Source organism: Palaemon carinicauda, chromosome 7 (assembly GCF_036898095.1).
Source record: "Palaemon carinicauda isolate YSFRI2023 chromosome 7, ASM3689809v2, whole genome shotgun sequence".
Taxonomy (NCBI): domain Eukaryota; kingdom Metazoa; phylum Arthropoda; class Malacostraca; order Decapoda; family Palaemonidae; genus Palaemon; species Palaemon carinicauda.
Genome location: NC_090731.1, coordinates 141,354,082 through 141,376,581, shown reverse-complemented (window position 1 = coordinate 141,376,581; position 22,500 = coordinate 141,354,082). Strand labels below are relative to the sequence as shown.

The 22,500-nt window shown below is 33.0% G+C and overlaps 2 protein-coding genes across 2 annotated transcripts in view; both read right to left on the bottom strand.

Moving 5' to 3' along the window:
- Nucleotides 1–22,500, bottom strand: part of LOC137644041 (dopamine receptor 2-like) — a 681,134-nt gene that overhangs the window by 380,508 nt on the left and 278,126 nt on the right. The gene's annotated exons all lie outside the window — the stretch shown is intronic.
- LOC137644575 (tigger transposable element-derived protein 1-like) overlaps nucleotides 13,387–22,500 on the bottom strand; it is an 11,313-nt gene continuing 2,199 nt past the window's right edge. Inside the window, exons 4-5 of the mRNA XM_068377534.1 lie at nucleotides 14,689–14,865; nucleotides 13,387–13,418 (exon numbers count right to left, since the gene is read on the bottom strand). Of these exons, the coding sequence (XP_068233635.1) occupies nucleotides 13,387–13,418; nucleotides 14,689–14,865 (209 nt within the window). The remainder of the gene's footprint in view (nucleotides 13,419–14,688; nucleotides 14,866–22,500) is intronic.

The window sequence follows — 22,500 nt, the reverse complement described above, 5'->3', positions numbered from 1 at the left end:
GAGGCAGACAAATGTTATTTAAGCATCAATGTCTCCTTACCATGGAGTAATTAATTATTCTAAAGTTAAAATGCAAGAAGATTGTGGTGACATTGGAAACTTCTTTGCCTGATGATCTAGCGGACTGGGGTTCGAGTTACGCTCAAGCTCGATGGTTTTTTCTTGTGTCTGCAACCTCACCATTTTTGTGAGCTAAGGATGGGGCATTTGAGGAAGCCTATAGGTCTACCTGCTAAGTCATCAGCAGCCATTGCCTGGCCCTCCCTGGTCATAGCTTGGATGGCGAGGGAGCTTGGGCGCTGATCATATGTATATAAGGTCAGTCTCTAGGGCATTGTCCTGATAGCTGGGCATTGTCACTGTCCCTTGCCTCTACCATTCATAAGCAACCTCTAAAACTATAAAGGATTTTTATGCTAAAACATTTATGAAAACATAAGCAATGGCGTGCTAGCCTGGTACTTCCTTTAAGGATTAGGAATAAGGTTAGTGTATCCGTTAGCCAACTGAATGCAAGACTAAAAATATCTCTCTACTTCAAGGGACGGAAATCTGGATATACAAACTCTATAGAGAACGTTAGAACTGAAGGCTTTCAGAGTTGAAGACGCACAATGCTATTGTTGACTGTGTCTTTATACTGGACTTCCTACAAAGACTAGAAAAGCCAGAGCCTGACATGTGATCCTGGATGAAAACTCTCAAAATACTTACACACACACACACAAAACATGAATATTAAATATTACTACATCAATAAAACAGGTATAACATACGAGAAAGAAAATCAGTAATGAAGCTATCGGTGTAATAAGTCTAAAGAATAATTCAGCAAGAGATAACTTTTCAAGAGAAACTGCATGACATATTAGTCTAAATATCTAATAACTAACCAGAAAAATACTTAATTCTAGATGAGTTATGGTGCAAAATGGTGACAGGACATTTGCTTCCCGGACATTTACATCCCGGACAATTGCGTCCCTGGACTTTTACGTCCCTGGACATTTGCGTCCCTAATAAACATTTTTTACTAAGTACTGTTTTAGAGTTCACAAAGCTTTTTAGAAAAGTTTCCAGATGTAACAATAAGTTCATGTGTATTCCATTTATATCGGTCTATTCTTAAGAAAATATGTGACCTAGTACTGAGACAGCGGTATATGGAAGATGAAGTATTTAATTTGAAGATTAGATGTTTTTCCACATTAGCTTTTCTTCCCTTAATTGAAGTTGTAGAAGGATTAATTGAATTGTCAGATAACTGTGATTTACCACCAGATTACATCGCTTATTTTGAAATGAAATTAATTGGCCAAGCAAAAGGCCGAAGAGGGATAAGGATGCAACTAATAACAACTTAGAGGGATTGCACAATGCCTTGCAATATTCTTTATCGTGACATCATCCTTCTATTTGAAAACTGATCGAGACACTGAAAAAGGAGGAAGCTATTGCCCTAAACAAAAAAAATAAAGAAGTTACCTCATACGATGAGATCTATAAAGTCAGAAAATTAAACAGCAACCAAGAGAACCTTGTCGTGAATAAATAAGTATGCTCCGGAAAACAAGATAGATTCCCTGAAGGGAATCGACCACAACATTCATACCTTTTGATAAAATTTTGAACCTAAATATATTTAAAATCTTAAATTTTTCATAATTCTTTTAATATGTATTGATTCTTAAATCAAAGTAAACTTGTAAATTTCAAACTCTTTTTATGTAATTCCTTTTCTAAATATAAATTGTTACCCACTTTTTTTTAGCTTTGCTAATTTTTTTTACATATAAAGTTTGATAAATAACTATGCAAAAAAGAACTTCCATAAATGACCAGCGACGCAAAATCCACGGATGCAACTATACGGGACACAAATATCCGGGACGCAAATGTCCTAGAACCGTTAGCCTAATGCTTTAAATAAAAAAAAATAAAAAAATAAATAAAAAAAAGGCGAGAAACAGATCAAATCATTCATTTCACCATAATTTCTGTCTTCCACCAAGTGTGTGACTTTTCTTTAATAAAAAATATTAAGAATTTAAAGAAAAAATTATTTCAATTTGAGAAATTTATATCGAAAATTCATGGAAACTTCCAGAACTTCCATGTTGTAAGAGAAAGTTACTTGTTACTAGTTTGATGAAAAACCTAAATTGCGATTAATTTAATTGGAAAAGGGTGGTCAGGAACACAAAAACTAGATGTTTAGAAAGTAAAGAAGGGGTAAAGAGTTTATTGCCTTTAAATGGTTTCATGGTGAACATATAGAACACCCGGGATCTCAATGAATATTAAGTGGCATTTGCATTCTTTCAGAAAGAAAATGTGGGAATTGAACAGGGTAGAATAGAAAAAGGTGATTCTCTGGGGAAAAGAAAAAAGCTGTCAAAATTCTAAGAAGGTAAAATAATGAAATTATGTTTCAATCTTACTCATGACCAAAGAAAATAGTGATAATTCTCTCTCTCTCTCTCTCTCTCTCTCTCTCTCTCTCTCTCTCTCTCTCTCTCTCTCTCTCTCTCTCTCTCTCTCTCTCTTATATATATCTCCATTCTTCATTTCACCCGTCTTGCAGTCAGTAAATATTCCTGGGTTCAAAGGAAACTTCTCAAAGGACCCATGGCTTCAAGACTAATCTTTCCCTCATTGACTTCCGTCCCCTTGATCTGGCAGGAAGTTCGATTATTGGAAATGTCAAATTCCATTATCGAAGAAAATTACATTGAGAATAAAACTCAACAAGGGATTTTACCGCAAAGCTCGTTGTGAGCATGTAATTACGAAACAAATAAATAATAAGATAAACATGTTAATAACTGCATAATCAGAACCAATTGTGTAATAGCATAAACTATGGTCTGATGATTTGTGCAAAGCAGTGTCAGGAAATTAAGATTTGTGAAACTTTATTCCCGTACAAATATTATTACTTAAAAAATTATTCCAATTAAAGAAATAATGTAAATATACAATATATAATGAAATAATTAATGGCACAATGCTTCATTCCAGATGTTCAAAGTTGATTAGAAACAAATGCATTTTAATTTGTGTCGTGATAATATAATGGTAAATCCTCCGAATTAAATACTGTATATATGAATATCTTATCATCCATAAAATTAATGTCGAGTTTCTTAACAGAGTTACCATAACACAAAAAAAAATTAATGGCTTACCCTGATTATTTTTGTGACAAAAAACATTCAAGACATTACACCCCTTGATAACAACTATAAACATTATTGTTACTAATCTGAAGCAACATTTATGCAATTCCAAGAACTGCTAACCCAAATGGTGAACGATAGGAACTGAAGCACGCTTAAAGGAATAGTGTTTATCTGCTTCACATTTCCTTTATTGAACGTGACAAACAAATTATTACTATCGAGATCCTATTGTGTTTTTTTTTTTTATTATTAATTGAGGTAGACTTTACCTCACTTCTCTGCCTTTGTTGTATATATTTTTGCTACAGATATCATTAAATGAAAAAATCCATATCAAATGATGAATCAAAATTGACGGATGAGATTACCAATTTTGATAATCGTTAAAATTTCAAATATATCTGTTTTGGACATAAATGAGAAAAAACCCACAAACTAACTTAGCTCTATAAGAACAATAAAAGAAAATTAAATCTCGTTCTTTCACCTTATGCAATCAAAATATAAACCCAAAACTGGAAAAGAAAAGGGAGATAGGTTTTCTATCATTATTTTTTTTAGTGTTATCCATTTTAGAATTCGACAGTAATTCAAAGACCAAAAAGCTATTTAGTAATATTTATTGTTGTGCAAATGTACAGTTAAGGCGATTTCTCTCTTTTGAATTCCAACGGTTATTTCCTGATGAATAAATACGATTAAGAGTTATTAGGTGGACTAATTTTATTCACTCACCACTTTTATAATCCTTCCATAAAATTTACTACGTTTGGGGGATTTTTTTTTTATTTTTTTAATTTAGAAATCCCATGGAAATATCGCAATAGAAAAACCCACACATACTTTAATTGGTAATTAAAAAAGAAAAAAAAAAGATTTATTCATATCTAACCCTTATTTTACTCAAACAACAATTCACCAAATGAGTAGTTCTGAATTATCTGTTCTTTACTGTTCTTAATTTTTATCTAGAATACCACTCTCTCCATCCGCCTTTTGCAATTATCTGTTATCTTCCGTTGTCAGTTTAATAGGTAAACATGGAAAGCTCTTGTAGCACTTGCTGATGGCCCAACTCCAAAAGCACTCAAGTAATCACCTCAATAGGGCTTGTGACTCGCCAGCAACCTGCACTGACGTACAATCCGAGGTCATACGAGTCGTCACAATGCTGCCATATATACTCATGTATGTCCGAATCTTGAAAGTATATACTGTGTGTATGCGCAATCTTTCTATCTCTCTCTCCAAAAATATCCTTACATAAATAACACATACAAACTCAAAAACACCACATACATAGATTGACTGACTGATTGAATAGGAGTTATCTGGCAACCTGACATCTAAGGTCATTGACACACACACACACACACACGCGCATGCATGCATATATATATATATATATATATATATATATATATATATACAAATTATATATGTATATATAAATGTATATATATATATATATATATATATATATATATATATATATATATATATATATATACATTCGTGTTCATAAGTTTATATTCTAGCCAGTTTTCAATGTAAACTACTATTGAGGTGTTAAAAAGTACTACTTTCCATTTATCATAGTTCTTTTTCAGTTTAAAGGCAACCCCCAAAAACAAGTTTCTAGAGAATTGTTGTGAAAACCATTTGGCTAGAAGAAATTCTCTCAACAACAGGATAATGTCAATCCCATTTTCCCTATCATAAAACAAAGAAAACTAAGAAAAACTTTAGGCTTTTACCAATGGTTTGGAGTATGGGATTTTCCACCTTATAACAAATATTGGGGGTGTGATTATGCGTAGATGTAGTACAACAGGTAAAAAATCGATGACAGGTAATCAGATTGAGATTGGGAAGGGGTATGATTTGTTACTGAGCGAGGCAAAGGTGACAGGGAAACGTGCACAGGAATGAGAAGGACAAAAAGTAGAGCAGGGAGCTATGGAAACCGTGGTAGTTATAGCATCAGGGAGCCCCTGGGGATGGGGGTTTGAGTATACAACATTATTGATACGAGGATTGTATGGGTAAGATTGTGAGAGTAAGTGTTTGTGTGCTCATAAATAAGGACAATAAAGAGAGTGAAAGAGAGTCTATTTGCTTGTCGGAGCATGTATTAGGGGGTTTGGGGAGCATGAGAGGATATAGTACCAGGGGACTTAAATATGGAAGCAGATGACAAAAAAAGGTGTTTTGGCATATATGGTGTTCGTGGAGAGGAAAAAAAAAAGCGTTCTAAAAGGTTTGATGGCTTCGAATAGATGGTTCCAAAGATAATATTTACAAATTTACATGGAAAAGAGAAAATGGTAGACTATACATTATCAGAGAGTATATGGAAAAACAGGCTGATGAATGTGGTGAGAACAACACCCGAAAGGTATCTAAATATAATCATGTAACAAAGAAAGTTAAAATAAGTTTAAATTCAAGTCAAAATGAAAAGTTGAAAATGCTGCTATAATGGTTAAATCAGACACCACAAATAAGAAGAATGTAAGGAAAACTTATCGAGAGTCACCGATGAAAAAATATAACATAATCAAGGACGCTGAATTTGGAGAATATGAATGTAAAAAGATTCTAGGAATAGGTAATTGAGTCCCAACAGAGCATTTATGGCTTTATGGGGCTAAATAATGAAGAAAGCGAGTTAGTGTTGTGATGAGATGAGAAGTTTAGCTAAGGAAAACAATAGATTACCTCAAGTGCCGTATAAGGGCAGAAGTGAAAATCGCGCACAGGAATATAATAGGATGGCCAAGTTTGTTATAAAACAATGGAATCAGGTGAGCAAATAATTGAGGTCAAACAAGAAGTTTTCTAGGAGGGAACTCAGAGTGAAAACAGACTAGCAAAGGGTTCTCAAGATAAGAGATATAGATAAAAATTATGTCCGAAACAAATATAGACTTTGTTTGATGGTGTATTTCAAGTATCTATTGGACGAGGATAATCATGAGAACCAGAGTTAAATGATGCAAGAACAGAAGTGATTTGTGGAAATTTTAAAAAGTTTGAAGAAATTACTGTTATATGCGTAAATAAAGCAATTGTGACCTTGAAGATTGGAATGATACTATAAATAGATGTGGATGACCAGAGTGTGTAAGGTATGTCTAGACAAAGGAAAGGAGTGAGTGAGTTGACAAACAAAATGTAGATGAATTCAAAACACAATGTATTCAAAATGTAACCATACTTATTATCCATTTTCATGGCATAGTCGTTAGTAAGTAGCCTACTAACTTTAACCTCTACTGAATTGATTTGGGTTAAAGCCTTGCCATAGAGAGTAAAATCTTTCTTTTCATTTATTTTCTTTCTCGTATATGAATTTGTAGAGATGAGTTTAGGCAAATAAGAGGTATGAGTAAGCGAAGAAAGTTAAGAGGTATGCTATTATGTCATTATGCTGTAAATAACGTACAAAGGAAAGTCACTAGTTGAAAATATATAATACATATAGAATTAATTAAACCTTTCAGCAAATTACTTTCACTTATGTTTAAAAAACTATTTTGCAAAGAAATTGAAGGCAGAAAACAGTTAAAAATGCAAAACATTGGAGAGAGAGAGAGAGAGAGAGAGAGAGAGAGAGAGAGAGAGAGAGAGAGAGAGAGAGAGAGAGAGAGAGAGAGATAGAGAGAGAGAGAGAGAAAATCTATTTGTAGCAAAGGGGATCACGAAAGGAGAGGTTGAGAGGAAACAAGATAAATCTAACCGTGCTAAAGAGAATAAAAATGTCTACTGTATCGGTTTCATAACAACTTTTTGCTCATTCGTATCATCACCTCAGTAAAGTTAACAAAAGGCGAAGCATCTCAGGGGAGTCTAAAATAGCATATGAAAATAGAACCGAAGGTCAAGAGATACAGAAGTATTGAGGAAATAGCTGTTGAGCGAAAGAGAAGATTCAGCGAAATGTTTCAAATAAAAATTATATTTATATGAACTTATTAATATATAAAATGTTAATCTAAGAAAATAAAATTGTTGTAGCATTAACTATAAATTAAAGAAAACTCCGTATTTTTAGCTGGTTGAGAGAAATGTGCAATTTCTCGAGCGATCTAAGCAAATAACACGCAAAAGTAATTCATGTAAACTGTGTAGAGTAAAAATGAAAATTTAAGTAAAAATAAAGTTCATGAAGCTTCTATAATACCTTGGAAAATATTAGAGCGACATAAATCGACAAAAAATCTATAAACAGCTGCATTATTGTTGAAAGTTATTTTCTTATATATGTGAATACAAAAAAAAGTTATATCTCAAATAATTAGCAATAATGAATAACAAAAAGCTTTTGAGGTAAACAAACAATCCCCGCTTTCTTTCACAAAAAATCTCAACATCATAATAAAGAGAAACTCAAAATTAATATAGTATAAAAAATCTAGATTTCTTTGTAGTAATAACAACAAACAAAATTCTCGTAATAAAAAATTCAGACTTGAAATAAAAGTACATCACAGTTAGATATCCCTTTTCCAAATCAAATTTAATATTTCAAGTGTCTATATAATTAAAATTTCAATATACATTTTTGTATGACATGAAAGAAAAAATTTCGATATGAATACCAATTCATAATAAAAATATTAACTTTAAGCGATAACACCTTTGAATTAGTATCCTAGATATGTTTATAATCATAATACTTAAGAGCTATAAACTAAAGTATCCGAAAATCCATGAGAAGAATAAAATAATAAAAAATCTTCAATATCCACGATTTCATAATTCAAGGATAAAACTCCGAAATATTATAACACAAAACATTAATCATTGATTGAATTCCAACACAGTAGCAAACAAAATCTTTCAAGATGTATCGAAAACAAAATATAAAATATAGAATACGAATCGACATTAGAAAATACAATGGATAGTAATATGAGTAAAATTAAGAATACTCAATTCTTAAACTTGTAAAGAGTAATGCATATAAGACCCAGATTTAAGGACACAAAGGCATCTTTTATCCTGCAATAAGTTGTTATTACTGAAATAAGACATCATTATAAAATTAAACTAATGTTCCGTCTGTGATTCATTCAATAACACGTAAAACAATATTTATTATTGGCAATTCATATATTTCATCATCATGATCTCCTCCTACGCCTATTGACGCAAAGAGCCTCAGTTACATTTCGCCAGCCGCCACTATCTTGAAATTTTAATTCAGAACTTCTCCATTCATCATCTACTTGGCGCTTTTAAATTTACATCCTTATAATTAAGTGTTAACCAAAATCCATACATAAATAGTTTCCTGGCACGACATGTCATGAATCTTCATTGAGGAAACTGAAAGAGAGGAACACTACTATACTTAGTCGATAGTAGATCACGACTGACCTCTCCGGAGACATTTGAACACCAGGTGTCATGAGGTATCTACATCACCTCGACCTCTCAAGCACCTCCCGAATGCACTCGGCGGTTAGGACGGAACACTCGGCAAATTTTGCCTTCGGAAATGTCACGAATTTGAGTGGACGAGTGCAGAGATATTGAGTGTCAATGACCTTACTAGATAATGGTTTCTTAATCTAAGAAGTTTCTTTGGATTTTGGTTCTCTTCAGTCGGAAGGTCAGGGTGGCCATAGCTGACAACAACATGGAGAGAGAGAGAGAGAGAGAGAGAGAGAGAGAGAGAGGAGAGAGAGAGAGAGAGAGAGAGAGAGAGAGAGAGAGAGACATAATTTGTTGAAAGCTTTAAAAATACCACAACGAAATTAACGTGAATTTATAGACCTTGTGGTTATCAACGATGCGAAAGTTTAATTCTTATTTAGATTTTAGAAATATTACTTAGCTTCAGTCATAAATATGATTCTTTAGAATTTTCTGATCAGCTGTTATTCGTAATGAAAATAAATCGGCTACAAAAAATATATGAGTGTTCATTCATATAAAATAAAAATGTGAAACACGGTAAGCGTAGACTTAGAAAATTTTAATGACAAGTATAACATCCGTATGCACTATCAAATTCCTTCTTCTTTCTTAATTAATTATTTATCATGGGAACACTAAAAAAATATTCGTTATCCATATCATATTATGTACAGACGTCTTAACATTAATTCCCTCTTCTATCATTTCACACAACAAATATTTACTTTCTATACTTAATTCCTTGCATTTTTAGAATTTGCTTTACTCATGTGCATTCCCTATTACTAAGAACAATTTTTTTTTCTCTCTCTCTCTCTCTCTCTCTCTCTCTCTCTCTCTCTCTCTCTCTCTCTCTCTCTCTCTCTCTCTCTCTCTCTCTCTCTCTCTCTCTCCCAAAAGAAAAACAAAATTGAAAATGCTAAGCTCGACGCACCAAACTGAAGTCGTAACCTTAAAACAACAGCTGAAAATCTGAAAATCGATCTAGTGGACGAATGAAGACAAACATTTTTCAATTCCGAATGCCAAACCTGTGAAAACAAGACGATATAAAAGAGCACGGAATAAAAAGTACCCAAACATTTCCTTGGCATAAGCAGGCGAACATCAGAAAGTGAAATGTGGGACACGTCCCCTCAAGTCAATGGACCACTCATCATATCCCCTGAACCAAACTGTTTGAATGCCTCTCAGTGCAATACTCATATGAGAATCAAACCCCGGATGCGAGTCATAAGATGGACAAACATGCTGCTATTTTTGCCATGAGAGCCAATGGACTCTCGGCGCAACAAAATATGGATATGCATGAATATATGAATGCCAAGGAAATGTACGCTTACATCTTACTGCACAGTAGAATCTGACCATTTCCTCATAATTTTAGTTAAAGAGAAAGAAAAAAAATAAATCTATAAAGGTCTCTATTTAAACAGGGGACTAAAATCCAATGGATATAAATTACATAGTCATCTCTTGAAGTTGCACTAGAAAAAATCACTAACATCTTACCTGAACAAATTCTTTGCAAAACTCGTAAAGAAGACAATTCTGAAATAATATACAGCTCCCAAATAAACAATAGGATTTTATTCAGAGACTTTTTACAGTGCATCAGCTGATCAATAAAATAAAGCTGGAAAGTAGCTTAGAATTGGCGACTAAAATCGAAATTTTATTAACGTCGCTAAGACTTTCGAAAAGTTTATCAATTTATTCTATACAATAAGCTCAAGCAATAACGGATATATGATCTTGAAGAAACCTGACTAGCCAAACTCCTCTCAAATTTATTCAGTCAAGTATAGGCAAAAACAGTATTTTAAAACCAGTCATATTCAAATTGACCGTCGATGTATATAGATGAAGGGATCAATATGTTCATCCACAACTACAAATAATTGGAATAATTTTTAGGTAATTTCAATATTTTCACATAACACCTACGAAAAATCCCAATAGCAATTAAGAAATTTATAAAGTCCTTTCACACGACATTACACTAAATCTTATTCTTACAGCTAAGAATAGTAAAAAAAATAGTTCTACATCTGTTACACTCTTTCTTTTTCTTTCCGGATGCTAACCGTAAAGACCTTGCTTTATTTCTAATACTAGCATATCCAAGCCACAAGAAATGCATGAAATCACAACTAAATTATCAATTGCAAAATAATAATAATAATGTTATTAGTATAATTTGTACAATATTTGTTCAAGTTCAATGCTTCCTAAATCTTAATAGATGTATGTACAAAGACCGCAAAGATAAAAATCACTAGTTGTCTGGGCCCCTGGTTATAAATAAAAACAATTACCAGTATATAATGGAATCAAACTCAAATATACATGAATGGTGCACCCTCACCGTTAAAATCAACGATAATTTTGGATGCTATAATATAGATAACTGGAAACGCAATTTATGGAAACTTTAAATTGTGTGAATAAAATATTTACACCTACGTTACCTTATTGTTGGCGAATAATTTTTCCATATACTGTACCTTTAACAATAACCTTTAATTTTAGTTACATGTTATTTTTCAACATTATGTAATGATTTAAACCAACAGGAGCTTAAAACATCTTTAAATCAATGGGCTATAGCCAGCACACAAACATTAAGCCGAACACAACGTAAAAGTCATTGAATCTTAGTTTTATATTGAGAGAAAATACTTTACCTAAAGCGATAATTTGTTTAACAGGAAAGTATAAAAATATTTGCCTCACATTCAATATACTGTAATGACTTAAATACCTTTAATAATGATACTAACAAACGTATCTTTGCAATAAAATTTATATATCAGTGCCCGTTCAGGGTAACGTGGACAAGCTTATAAGGAGCCAATGACATAGGAATGAGCCAAAACATTCACAATAGTAGTTTAATATATATATATATATATATATATATATATATATACATATATATATACATATATATATACATATATATATATAAATTATATATACATGCATATATATCTATATAATATGTATATATATATCTATCTATCTATCTATATATATATATATATATACATATATATATATATATATATATATATATATACACACACACACACACACACACTTTCTGAAAGGAAATGCCTTAACGTGGTGAAAGGGGTTGTGAATCACCATGATCAACAAATCTGTACTAGTCAGACACCCATACTATGCTGGTTTGCTGTGAGCGATCAGACCGAAGTGTCAGACCATAACCAATCCGCAGTGGCTAGCGTGGTGATGGGAATGGTAGTAGATTGGCCAGGGCACCACCCACCTGTTGAGATACTACCGCTAGAGTTATTGGTCATTTGACTGGCTAGATACTACTATATTGGATCCCTCTCACTGGTTACTGCTCATTTTTCTTTCGCCTACACCGAATTGTCTAGTCTATTCTTTACACATTCTCCTCTGTCCTCATACACCTAACAACACCAAGATTACCAAAAAATACTTCTTCGCTGAAGAGGTTAACTTCTTCACTGTAGTTTTTCAGTGGCTACTTTCCTTCTCGGTAAGGGTAGAAGAGACTCTTCGGCTATGGTTAGGAGCTCTTCTAGGAGAAGGATTCTCCAAAAGTAAACCATTGTTCTCTAGTCTTGGTTAGTACCATAACCTTTGTACCATGGTCTTCGACTGGCAAGGGGTAGGGTTCCCTTACTTGAGGGTCCACTCGGGCATACTATTCTATCTTATTTGCAATTCCTCTTGTTTTTTATAAAGTTTTTTTATAGTCTATATATGAAAGATTTACTTTAATGTTGTTATTGTTCTTAAACTTCTGTTGTAGTTTATTTCCTTACTTCCTTTCATCAACTGATTTTTTTTTCGTGTTGGAGCCCTTGGGCTTATAGCATTTGGCTTTTCCAACTAAGGTTGTAGCTTAGGAAGTAATGATAATAATAATAACCAAGACATGTCTGAGGCCTGTTATGCAGTGGGCTGGACAACGCTGCATTTGTTGTTGTTCCATATATATATATATATATATATATATATATATATATATCATAACTTCCTCAATTCTTTCCTCCAGTATCCTCGTTATACGACTTCAACTGGTGAAGTAAAATACCTCTATAAATTTCCGGACCAGATAAATTTCCCTTCTGTAAATGAGGCCCTATGTTTTATCTTATTTTTTTCTTGAGGAAATGTAAAATGCTTTGTTTCCTCTCTTCCTGTTGTAAACAAAAAATAATATTAGTCTTTTAACAGACTTTCAGATGAACATATAAATATATACATCTCACGGGGATTAGAGAAATATAGTTGTAATAATGCTGACAAAACGTTATAACTCGTCCCAGTGACATGTTTAATTTACCTCACAATTGTTCAGTTGGTTACAGGAGTTCCTGGCACACCATGCTCTGAGGAAGTGCACCCTCCCACACCTTTACTGCGCGGCGAGTAACCAAACACATAAGTTTAGGGAGAGATAGTGGTCGAAAGGGCTAAACACAGGAACGCTCCGATCAGTAACGGTGTGACAGGGTTCACTTCCTCAGAGTGCGTTATGCAAGAAATTCCTGTGTCCAACTGTACCTCGAGGGAGAAGATAGACAACCTCAATATTTTACAATAAATGAAATAACGAATGAAATATATACCTAAATTCCTCTTAACGAATGAAATATATACCTAAATTCCCCTGAAAGAGAGAGAGAGAGAGAGAGAGAGAGAGAGAGAGAGAGAGAGAGAGAGAGAGAGAGAGAGAGAGAATCATGGGTATAAAAAATGTCCAAGAATATGATTACGATATGGAGACCCTTGTAATTCCACTACCTGTAAGAATAAAATAAAAAGAAAAAATGCAAATATAAGCAGAAGAAAAAGAGCGTCAGTATCTGGAATCTGACATTTCTTCGGAGAAAAAAAAAAAGTTTGGATGAAGCCGCTAACAAGGGGCCTGATAGGTAAGACTATGATTGGGGGGTTCGGAAACACGAGTCTTTAAAGATGTTACGTCAAAAAAACCCAATAATCCGGACCAGCAGGAATTTTCTTCTCTCGACGCCAAGCAAAATGACAATAGAGATGAAGAAATCGTAACCTTTTGTTTAACATTCTTATAACCAATGTATGTAAGATAAAAAACTTAATGTTTTTTTTTTTATTAAATTATAACAATTAGAATAAAACAATAGAATATTACTTACATGCATTATATACTTGGTATACTCCACGCCACACACACACACACACACACACACACACACACACACACATATATATATATATATATATATATATATATATATATATATATGTGTGTGTGTGTGTGTGTGTGTGTGTGTGTGTGTTTCTACATAAGAATCATTTAATACATACTTCGTGCAAAGTATGATGAATATTCATGGTATTCGCTTGGACGATAACGCTATGAGCATGAGCAAAAATAATATTGTTCTTACCTCCGGGTTTACTACGAAAATTGATTGGAAAATCACTACTCAATAATCTAATTATTTACTCATTTATTTACATGATCATCTTAATATCAAACAAATATCCTCAGCCATATTGCTTTATGATGTCTAAATTGACGTCTTATAAATATATAAATATATATGAGGTAAATAATAATAATATTTAACCCGTAATGTTCAAACGGTGCGGATAATGTCCACTGAATGTCTTAAAAGTTAATAAACGATTCCACAAATAATGGTCGAATATGTCCATTTATAAATGTGAAAGGCCAAATCATTCGGGGCCTAGATAGTTCAAAAGTTATTCGCTATACCGTACAAAGTAAAAAGCGTTAGGCGGTAATTTCAACTATAAAGACTATTCTTACGATGCTTAATACTCATTGTTATTCTCTTCGATTATTTTGCGGAAACATGACATACGTGTTTCAGTATTTTGCTATTCTTCATTGCATTATTAAACAAGTAGGCACCTGTTGCGTTTCTTCATTTGAATTTTCTTCTCCAATAAACTTCTATAAGTCCTGTTTTCTTATAATATTTTCCTTTAGAATTTCATGCCATCTAAATAATCAATATTACCCTTTTATTTCCTTTCAATAAAAACTGCCCCCAACTCTCACATATTCCATTTAGCCTTGCATGGTTGAACTGTGCATCTGTTCCATCAACAACACTCAATAAACCTGGGCAATTCCAAGCGTCCATGCTTTTGCCCCGGTTCAACGGTGAGAACATTTTCATAGACAACTCTGAATTCTGAGTACTAAACATTTGAATAAAGCAGAACTGACTCCAACCTGAAAGTATCAAAAATTTTAGTATTCTTGATCTCTATACATCTCATTTACATTGAAATAAATTTTATGAACTACTATAAAATATAAATCAGTACATATTTTTGTTCCAATAAGAACCACCTAAATCAACAAATGATAAATAAATTGCATGGATATATTAAAAAAAGTAAGCAATTGTGAGTACATATCAATCCAATTCCCATTTAATTTACCAATTTACCACTAGGCCATAAACAAACAAAATAACGGAGAGCAATCTTCATGGATGCTGACATGACGAAAGTTTCATTACGAACGCGGCCCATTCTCATCTATCTTTACTTTTTTCCTCTTCATTTCCGTTTTCCACTAGGTCAGAGAACTTGCAGCCGAAGTTCTCAAACACAAAGAGACAATGAATCGCACATGAATATCAACAGGAATAAGACTTGTTCCTATCTTCGCGAATATATTTTCAATACTGTTGTTTAGGCCCTCTGAATACGAGGGTAAAATTAATAATTTTGTATGTGAAATATATTACCTCATGTTGATCATCATGAAAAACAACCATATCGTTGATCTGCGTTATCTACCCTTTTAGCTGTTATATATCTGCAGAACAGTAATTACTTGTTTTATCACTAGAACACTAATACTTTCCCATACCCATACTTTCTATCATAAAAATATTCTAATCTTATGGGTAATAACGAATTTTTGACATGTACTAAATGGACGTATGATGATGACGAGCATTATTATTATTATTATTATTATTATTATCATTATTATTATTATTATTATTACTTGCTAAGCTGCAACCCTAGTTGGAAAAGCAAGACGCTATAAGCCCAAGGGAAAATAGACCCAGTGAGGAAAAGAAATAAGGAAACAAATAGAATAGTGTTCCTGAGCGTATCCTCAAGCAGGAGAACTCTAACCTAAGCCAGCGAAAGACCATAATAAAGACGCTATGGCATTACCCAAGAGTAGGGAACAATGGTTTGATTTTGGAGTGTCCTTCTCATAGCTTAACACAGCTAAAGAGCCTCTTCTACCTTCATAAAGAAGAAAGTAGCCATTGAACAACTACAGTGCACTAGTTAACCACTTGAGTAAAGAAGAATTGTTTGGTAACCCTAGTTTTGTCAGGTGTATGAGGAAAGAGGAGAATGTATAAAGAATAGGCCAGATTATTCGGTGTATATGTAGGCAAAGGAAAAACGGGCAGAAACTAGAGAGGGATTCAATATAGTACTTTCTGGCCAGTCAAAGGACCCAATAACTCTCTTAACGGTAGCATCTCAACAGGTGGCTGGTGCCTTGGCCAAGCTACTACTTAGTAGTAGTAGTAGTAGTAGTAGTAGTAGTAGTAGTAGTAGTAGTAGTAGTGACAGTAAATATTAATCGAGCATCATCGTCATATAGGAATTACTTTCCATCTTATGCATAGGGTAGATTAATTAATTAAATCTGCCAATTATTAGGAACGAATTCAATTTGAAGAGAGCTCTGAACATCCCAGTCATTGTTCCCTGGGTGAAAACAACAATATATCCTTCACAATGGGGGCTAATTGAAATTAGGATGACCCTAATAGAATTTGCGGTTCTCTACAGATTCATTAGTGATAAATTAAACTTGTCAGGTGTAAGCCTATAACTTTAGGCTTCATTCATACATAGTGACATTTCGATGTAGCGTTGCTCTAGGAGTAGTCATTGAAAGTTATCTTATCATGAGAAAGAGAGACAGAGAGAAAAAAAAACACCTTATTTCATAAAGGATCAAACCAAATACAAACAAAGTAGTTTCTAGAAATATTTCATAACAAATGACCTTAATTAAAAATTTTAAAAATGATCTTGCATGATGTCATCTACAGACAATCAACGCAAAATATCCTTAGTTCATTATTGACTTGATAAGATTTTCTATCAATAAAAAGTGTACAAAAAATCAGACGCCTTCAAGCTACCCAAATGATATAATCACGTTGTAAGAAAATGTGCACAGCCTTAATCATAAATTTTTAAGTTTAACTAATAACATATTCATCAACAAGCAAGATAAAAACAATAAGTCTTCTTATTAATGACTGAAGAGAGTCTTCTTCCAAGAATGAAGTATGATCTTTTCTCTCGGTACTGAAAGATATCATATCGTCATTAATAATTGCTAATTAGTTTTTCAACTATTTAAAAATTAATTGCATTTTTAATTCTAATGGCAGCAGCGCAAAGATTCTTTATGGATTATTCAACATTTTCCCCTTCATCATTTTCATCTTATATTATTAATTAATTTTTGACTAACCTCTAAATCTTCAAAAGCATGTAACCTATTCAGTTAACCTTATTTCGAAACAATAAATCTCTATTCTCTTCGTTTCCATATATTCTTAGATGAAAAGACAAGATTGAATTTCGACAAAATCTCGCCATACATCATCAGGAACATCCAGCAATCCATCTCGACACCTTTCACGTTTACAGTGTTGTTGTTGTTGTTGTTGTTGTTGTTGTTGCTGTTGTTGTCATCATCATCATTATTATTATCATTATTATTATTATTATTATTATTATTATTAGCATCATCATCTAAGCTACAGCCCTAGTTGAAAAAGCAGGATGCTATGAGCCCAAGGGCTCCAACACGGAAAAATATCCCAGTGGGGAAAGGAAATAAATAAGCTACAAGAAGAGTAATGAACAATTAAAATAAAATAATCTAAGAACAGTTACAGCATTTAAACAAATCTTTCGTATATAAACTGTAATAGCTCAAAAAAACAGGAGGAAGAGAAATATTATAGAATAGTCTGCCCCGAGTGGCTATCGTCATCCGAATCTTTCAAAATAGCCACTTCTCTGATCTTAAAGACAGGTTCACACTTCTTGAAAACCTGGGATATAAAGCCTTTGTCACAATGATTTCTTTAACAACTCACGTGAGTGGGTTGACTCCGAACAACAAACTGGTGGCCCCTCTGTAAGGTCAGAGCATGTTATCATGAAAAAGTGTGGATGAAAACCAAAAATATACGACACCAAGAAAATGTGAAAAAGAAAATTCAATCATCACTTACCTATATATTGGAAGCAATGTCATGCCCGTCACCTCTATTTATCTCAATTAAAATCAATTAAGAGAGAGAGAGAGAGAGAGAGAGAGAGAGAGAGAGAGAGATGGGGGGGCATTCGCCCTCAATAATCCTTCCTCTTTACAAATTTATCTATTTACACATATTCATCTAGCTATCTACCTATAGGCTATATTATCAGTTTTTAACTGTTCTAAAAAAAGGACCTGCAATAATTAAAACAGAACGACAGGACCTGCCTTCGTCCGATTTCAAGCTTGATGAGCAATTTTGCGCTTTCAGAACCTTACACTGATGACTTGGCACCAAACTCCGAAGAGCTAATTCGCTAAGTGACGAATACTAACTTAGGGCTTTTGGTTGTTCTTTCCAACACCCATCGTTGGTTCCCTTGTCTGTGTGTGTGTGTTTTGTGTTGGCATGGCAGTTGCAATTATTGATTTTATCACGTATTTTAGCCACAAAACAGAGATGAAAAATATTAATATGTTGTGGTAAAAAGAATTTGAAGACTACTCACAGGCACCGCCATTTTAATTAGAAGAAATATCCAAATGATGAAATTTATTTATGGACAGTTTTATGCATTACATTCTAGTGACTAGGATATAGAAAATGCGGAAATTAGCTAAGACTTATAGAAAATAGAGAGTATAAGCCCTCTTGGGAAGCAAGAATAGATAAGATGCGAATGAAGGGTATAAGTCCTATATAGCTCTTTTCGGACAGATTATATATCAGATAAGAAATATACAGATGTCCATTGCACTCTTGATAATTAAAAATGAAAATGAAATCTAGAGAATGCCAAAGTATTTATCTTCACAAAAATTCTACAGAAAAACTTAAAGCTACGCCATGGCACGGGTGGGCTAAAAGAACCCTAAACAAAGGCACTAAAGGCAGCAGAGTTGATATTGGTGTTGATTCGCCGGTTTACGCGCAAAAATCCGCAAACAAGAAGATAAAAAGAATAGTGAATTTTCCACACCCAGGACTCTGTGTCATTTCCAATGCAGGGATGGATGGTTATTGAGAGCGAGAGGAAAAGGCTATCAGACAGAATCAGCAGAATTCAATGAATTAAATCTTGGGCAAGAAATTTGTCAAGAAAACATTTCCCTTAGGAGAGAATATGATCAAAGTACGAATGAAAAGCTATTACTGTATAACAGTTGTATTTACTGAAATGTAAGTTAATTTTTTTTTTTCAAAAACCTTAAGCATTCAGGCAACAGTTACTGACAAATTCTTCTTCCAACTTGAAAAAAAAAAAAAAAAAAAAAAAAAAAACACTTGAAGATATATTCTATGGTTTCTTCCATGCCATAAGGATGTTAAACTGGTACTATATTGTGAGACCGAATTCTAGGAAGATGGGATATCTTGAGATATATATATATATATATATATATACAGTATATATATATATATACATATATATATATGTGTGTGTGTGTGTGTGTGTGTGTTTGTGTGTATATGTATATATATATATATATATATATGTGTGTGTGTGTGTGTGTATGTGTATATATATACATATATATATATATATATATATATATATATATATATCAATATATAGATGGATATATGTGTATGTTCAAGCCTATTTTGTTCGACCATGCTATTTTTCAACTTGGTAACGTCCTTGCCTGGGGTTCGAGTACCGCTCAAACTCGTTAGTTCCATTGGTCGCTACAACCTCATCATCTTTTTGAGCTAAGGATGGGGGATTTGGGGAAGCCATAACACATTGCCTGGCCTTCCCTGGTCCTAGCATGGATGGGGAGGGGGATTTGGCGCTGATCATATGTATATATGATCAGTCTCTAGGGTATTTTCCTGCTTGCTAGGGCAATGTCACTGGCCCTTACCTCTGCCATTAATGATCGGCCCTTAAATCTTTAAACATCATCATTCAACGACTGATGTGGGATTGGGCGTTGAGCAACAGTTCTTGATCAATTTAAGAACATCACAAAAAGGAATCCAGTGTTCTATCATAAACAATATCGAAGCCTTTCAATCTATGCCTTTACGTATCAACAGGTTAAACAGATAATTTCAAGTTCTAGCTTCAACTCTCTTTTTGGCAAGTATATAATTTCAAAACCTCTTACAAAAAAATCTTCCGGTCTTTTAAAAAATGCAAAACTAATTAACCACGTATTGCTAGTTTCATAATCTGTATTATCCATTTAACCTTTTTTTAAATATCCGATTCACATGCCGTATAAAATTCCACTTTTTTCGGAGATGAAAATACACCCCAGTTCGTTTTCTTCAGACCTCTTCTTTCCTTCATGCTTATGCATTAGTCCTCCTACCTGCTCTTCTTAGCTCAATTTAACAATTGAATAGCTGTTTAGACACTTTAATAAATACACACACACACACACATATATATATATATATATATATATATATATACACACACACACACTGTAGTGTGAGAGCCACAAAAATACCAGTTAAATAATTATAAAGAGATGCAAAAACACCAGGGTATGACTACTCCATCTCCCATTAATAGAGGGACGAAGGACTAAGTAGTTACTCGCCTGGCAAGGCTGCTAAACGTGACCAGAAAGATATCTATCTATCTATCTATATATATATATATATATATATACACACACACACACACACATATATATATATATATATATATATCATAAAAGTCCACAGAACATGACAAACCACTATGTATGGCATTTATAGACTGTGAGAAAGATTTTGATTCTGTCAAAACTTCAGCAGTAATGATAGCCCTTCAAAGAAAATGAATAAATGAATCTTATGTTAGAACACTTGAAGATATTTATACAGGAAGTACAGCAATCCTTAAATTTCAGAAAGATACTGAGAAAATCAAGCTTGAGAAAGAAGTAAGACAAGGAGACCCATCTTTCCTAAATTATTCACAGCATTCCTAGAAAACTTTGTTAATAATTTTGATGAGGAAAAGAATGGAGTTAATGTGAATAATTGGGAAAATGTAGAAATTAATATGAATGGGGAATACCTTAAAAACTTAAGATAAGTAGATGTCATAGTTCTATTCATTTAATAATGGGAAGAATAACAAAAGATGATAAAAGATTTGAATAGAGAAAGCAGAGATGTAGGACCGAAAATAAATATGAGTAAAACTAAATAATGTTCAATGAAAATGCAGACAATAAATAAAGGTTATGGACGAACCTCTAGAAATTGTTAATGAATATACACATATAGGACAGACAGTAATTGTTTTCTAAGTACATGAGACCGAAATTGAAAGAAGGATATGCATGGGATGGAAAAACTTTTGTTACACAAAATGAGATTATGAAATGTAAATGCCACTTTCTCTAAAAAAAAAAAAAAAAAGTTTTTCATCAGATGGTCCTAGCAGTATTTACTTATACATCGGAAAGTTGGGGCCTTAGAACATAAGCTAGTTAAAATCTTAATGAGATTTAGAAAGAAAAATGAGCAACATGGATAAGAGAGCAAACTAAAGTAGTGGATATTTAAACATGGAGGTATTGAAAAGAGAGAGAGATAGAGAGGACATGGCCCGGACATATACTGGGAAAATAGACAATACATGGACTTAAGGAGTAACGGAATGCATCCCGAGAGATTGCAAAAGAAGCAAAGGAAGGCAGAGAGCACGATGGACTGAGGGGCTATGATTTTTTCGGGTATAGACTGGCATAGAAAAACCATAAACACTCAGGAGTGAAAGGCCTTTGTCCTACAGTAGACTTGTTACGTCTGACTATTTATATATATATATATATATATATATATATATATATATACATATTTATATTTATATATATTCTCTCTCTCTCTCTCTCTCTCTCTCTCTCTCTCTCTCTCTCTCTCTTATATATATATATACATATATATATATATATATATATATGTATATCTCTTTATATATATATATATATATATATCTATATATATATATATGTGTGTGTGTTTGAGTGTATTATATACGGAAAAGAGAGAGAGAGAGAGAGAGAGAGAGAGAGAGAGAGAGAGAGAGTTTCCACAGAATAATATTATTCCAAAAAATATCTGACAGAAAATCTTCATCGGAAAGCCGACGACAGACGTAAAAGTACTTATTGCTACTTTATTAGCCATAAAGACGATTTGATTTGTGAGATTTTCCTTAAATGTTTCCGCAGTTCATCAAGTTTATGGGAATATAAATGAAACTGGATAACTTAGCATGGGTTTCACTGCTCTTCTTAAAGCGAAAATACACCGCAAGTGTTCGACATACGAGATATGTACATTAAAGAAATTACTCACCGTATTTGATAGAGTCTATGTTAATTGCATGAGTTTCTTTAAAAAAAATCTACTTTTTTTAGCTTTTGATAGTCTTATACCATTGTACTCTAAATCATAAGCTTAAGCAACGTCATTTCACTCCAGTGCTAGTCACTCAAAACATTCCATAACATAAGTGCTTAAGTTGTTAATGAAAGAAAAAATACAATTATTATAAACTAGGGCATTGTGAATATATATATATATAT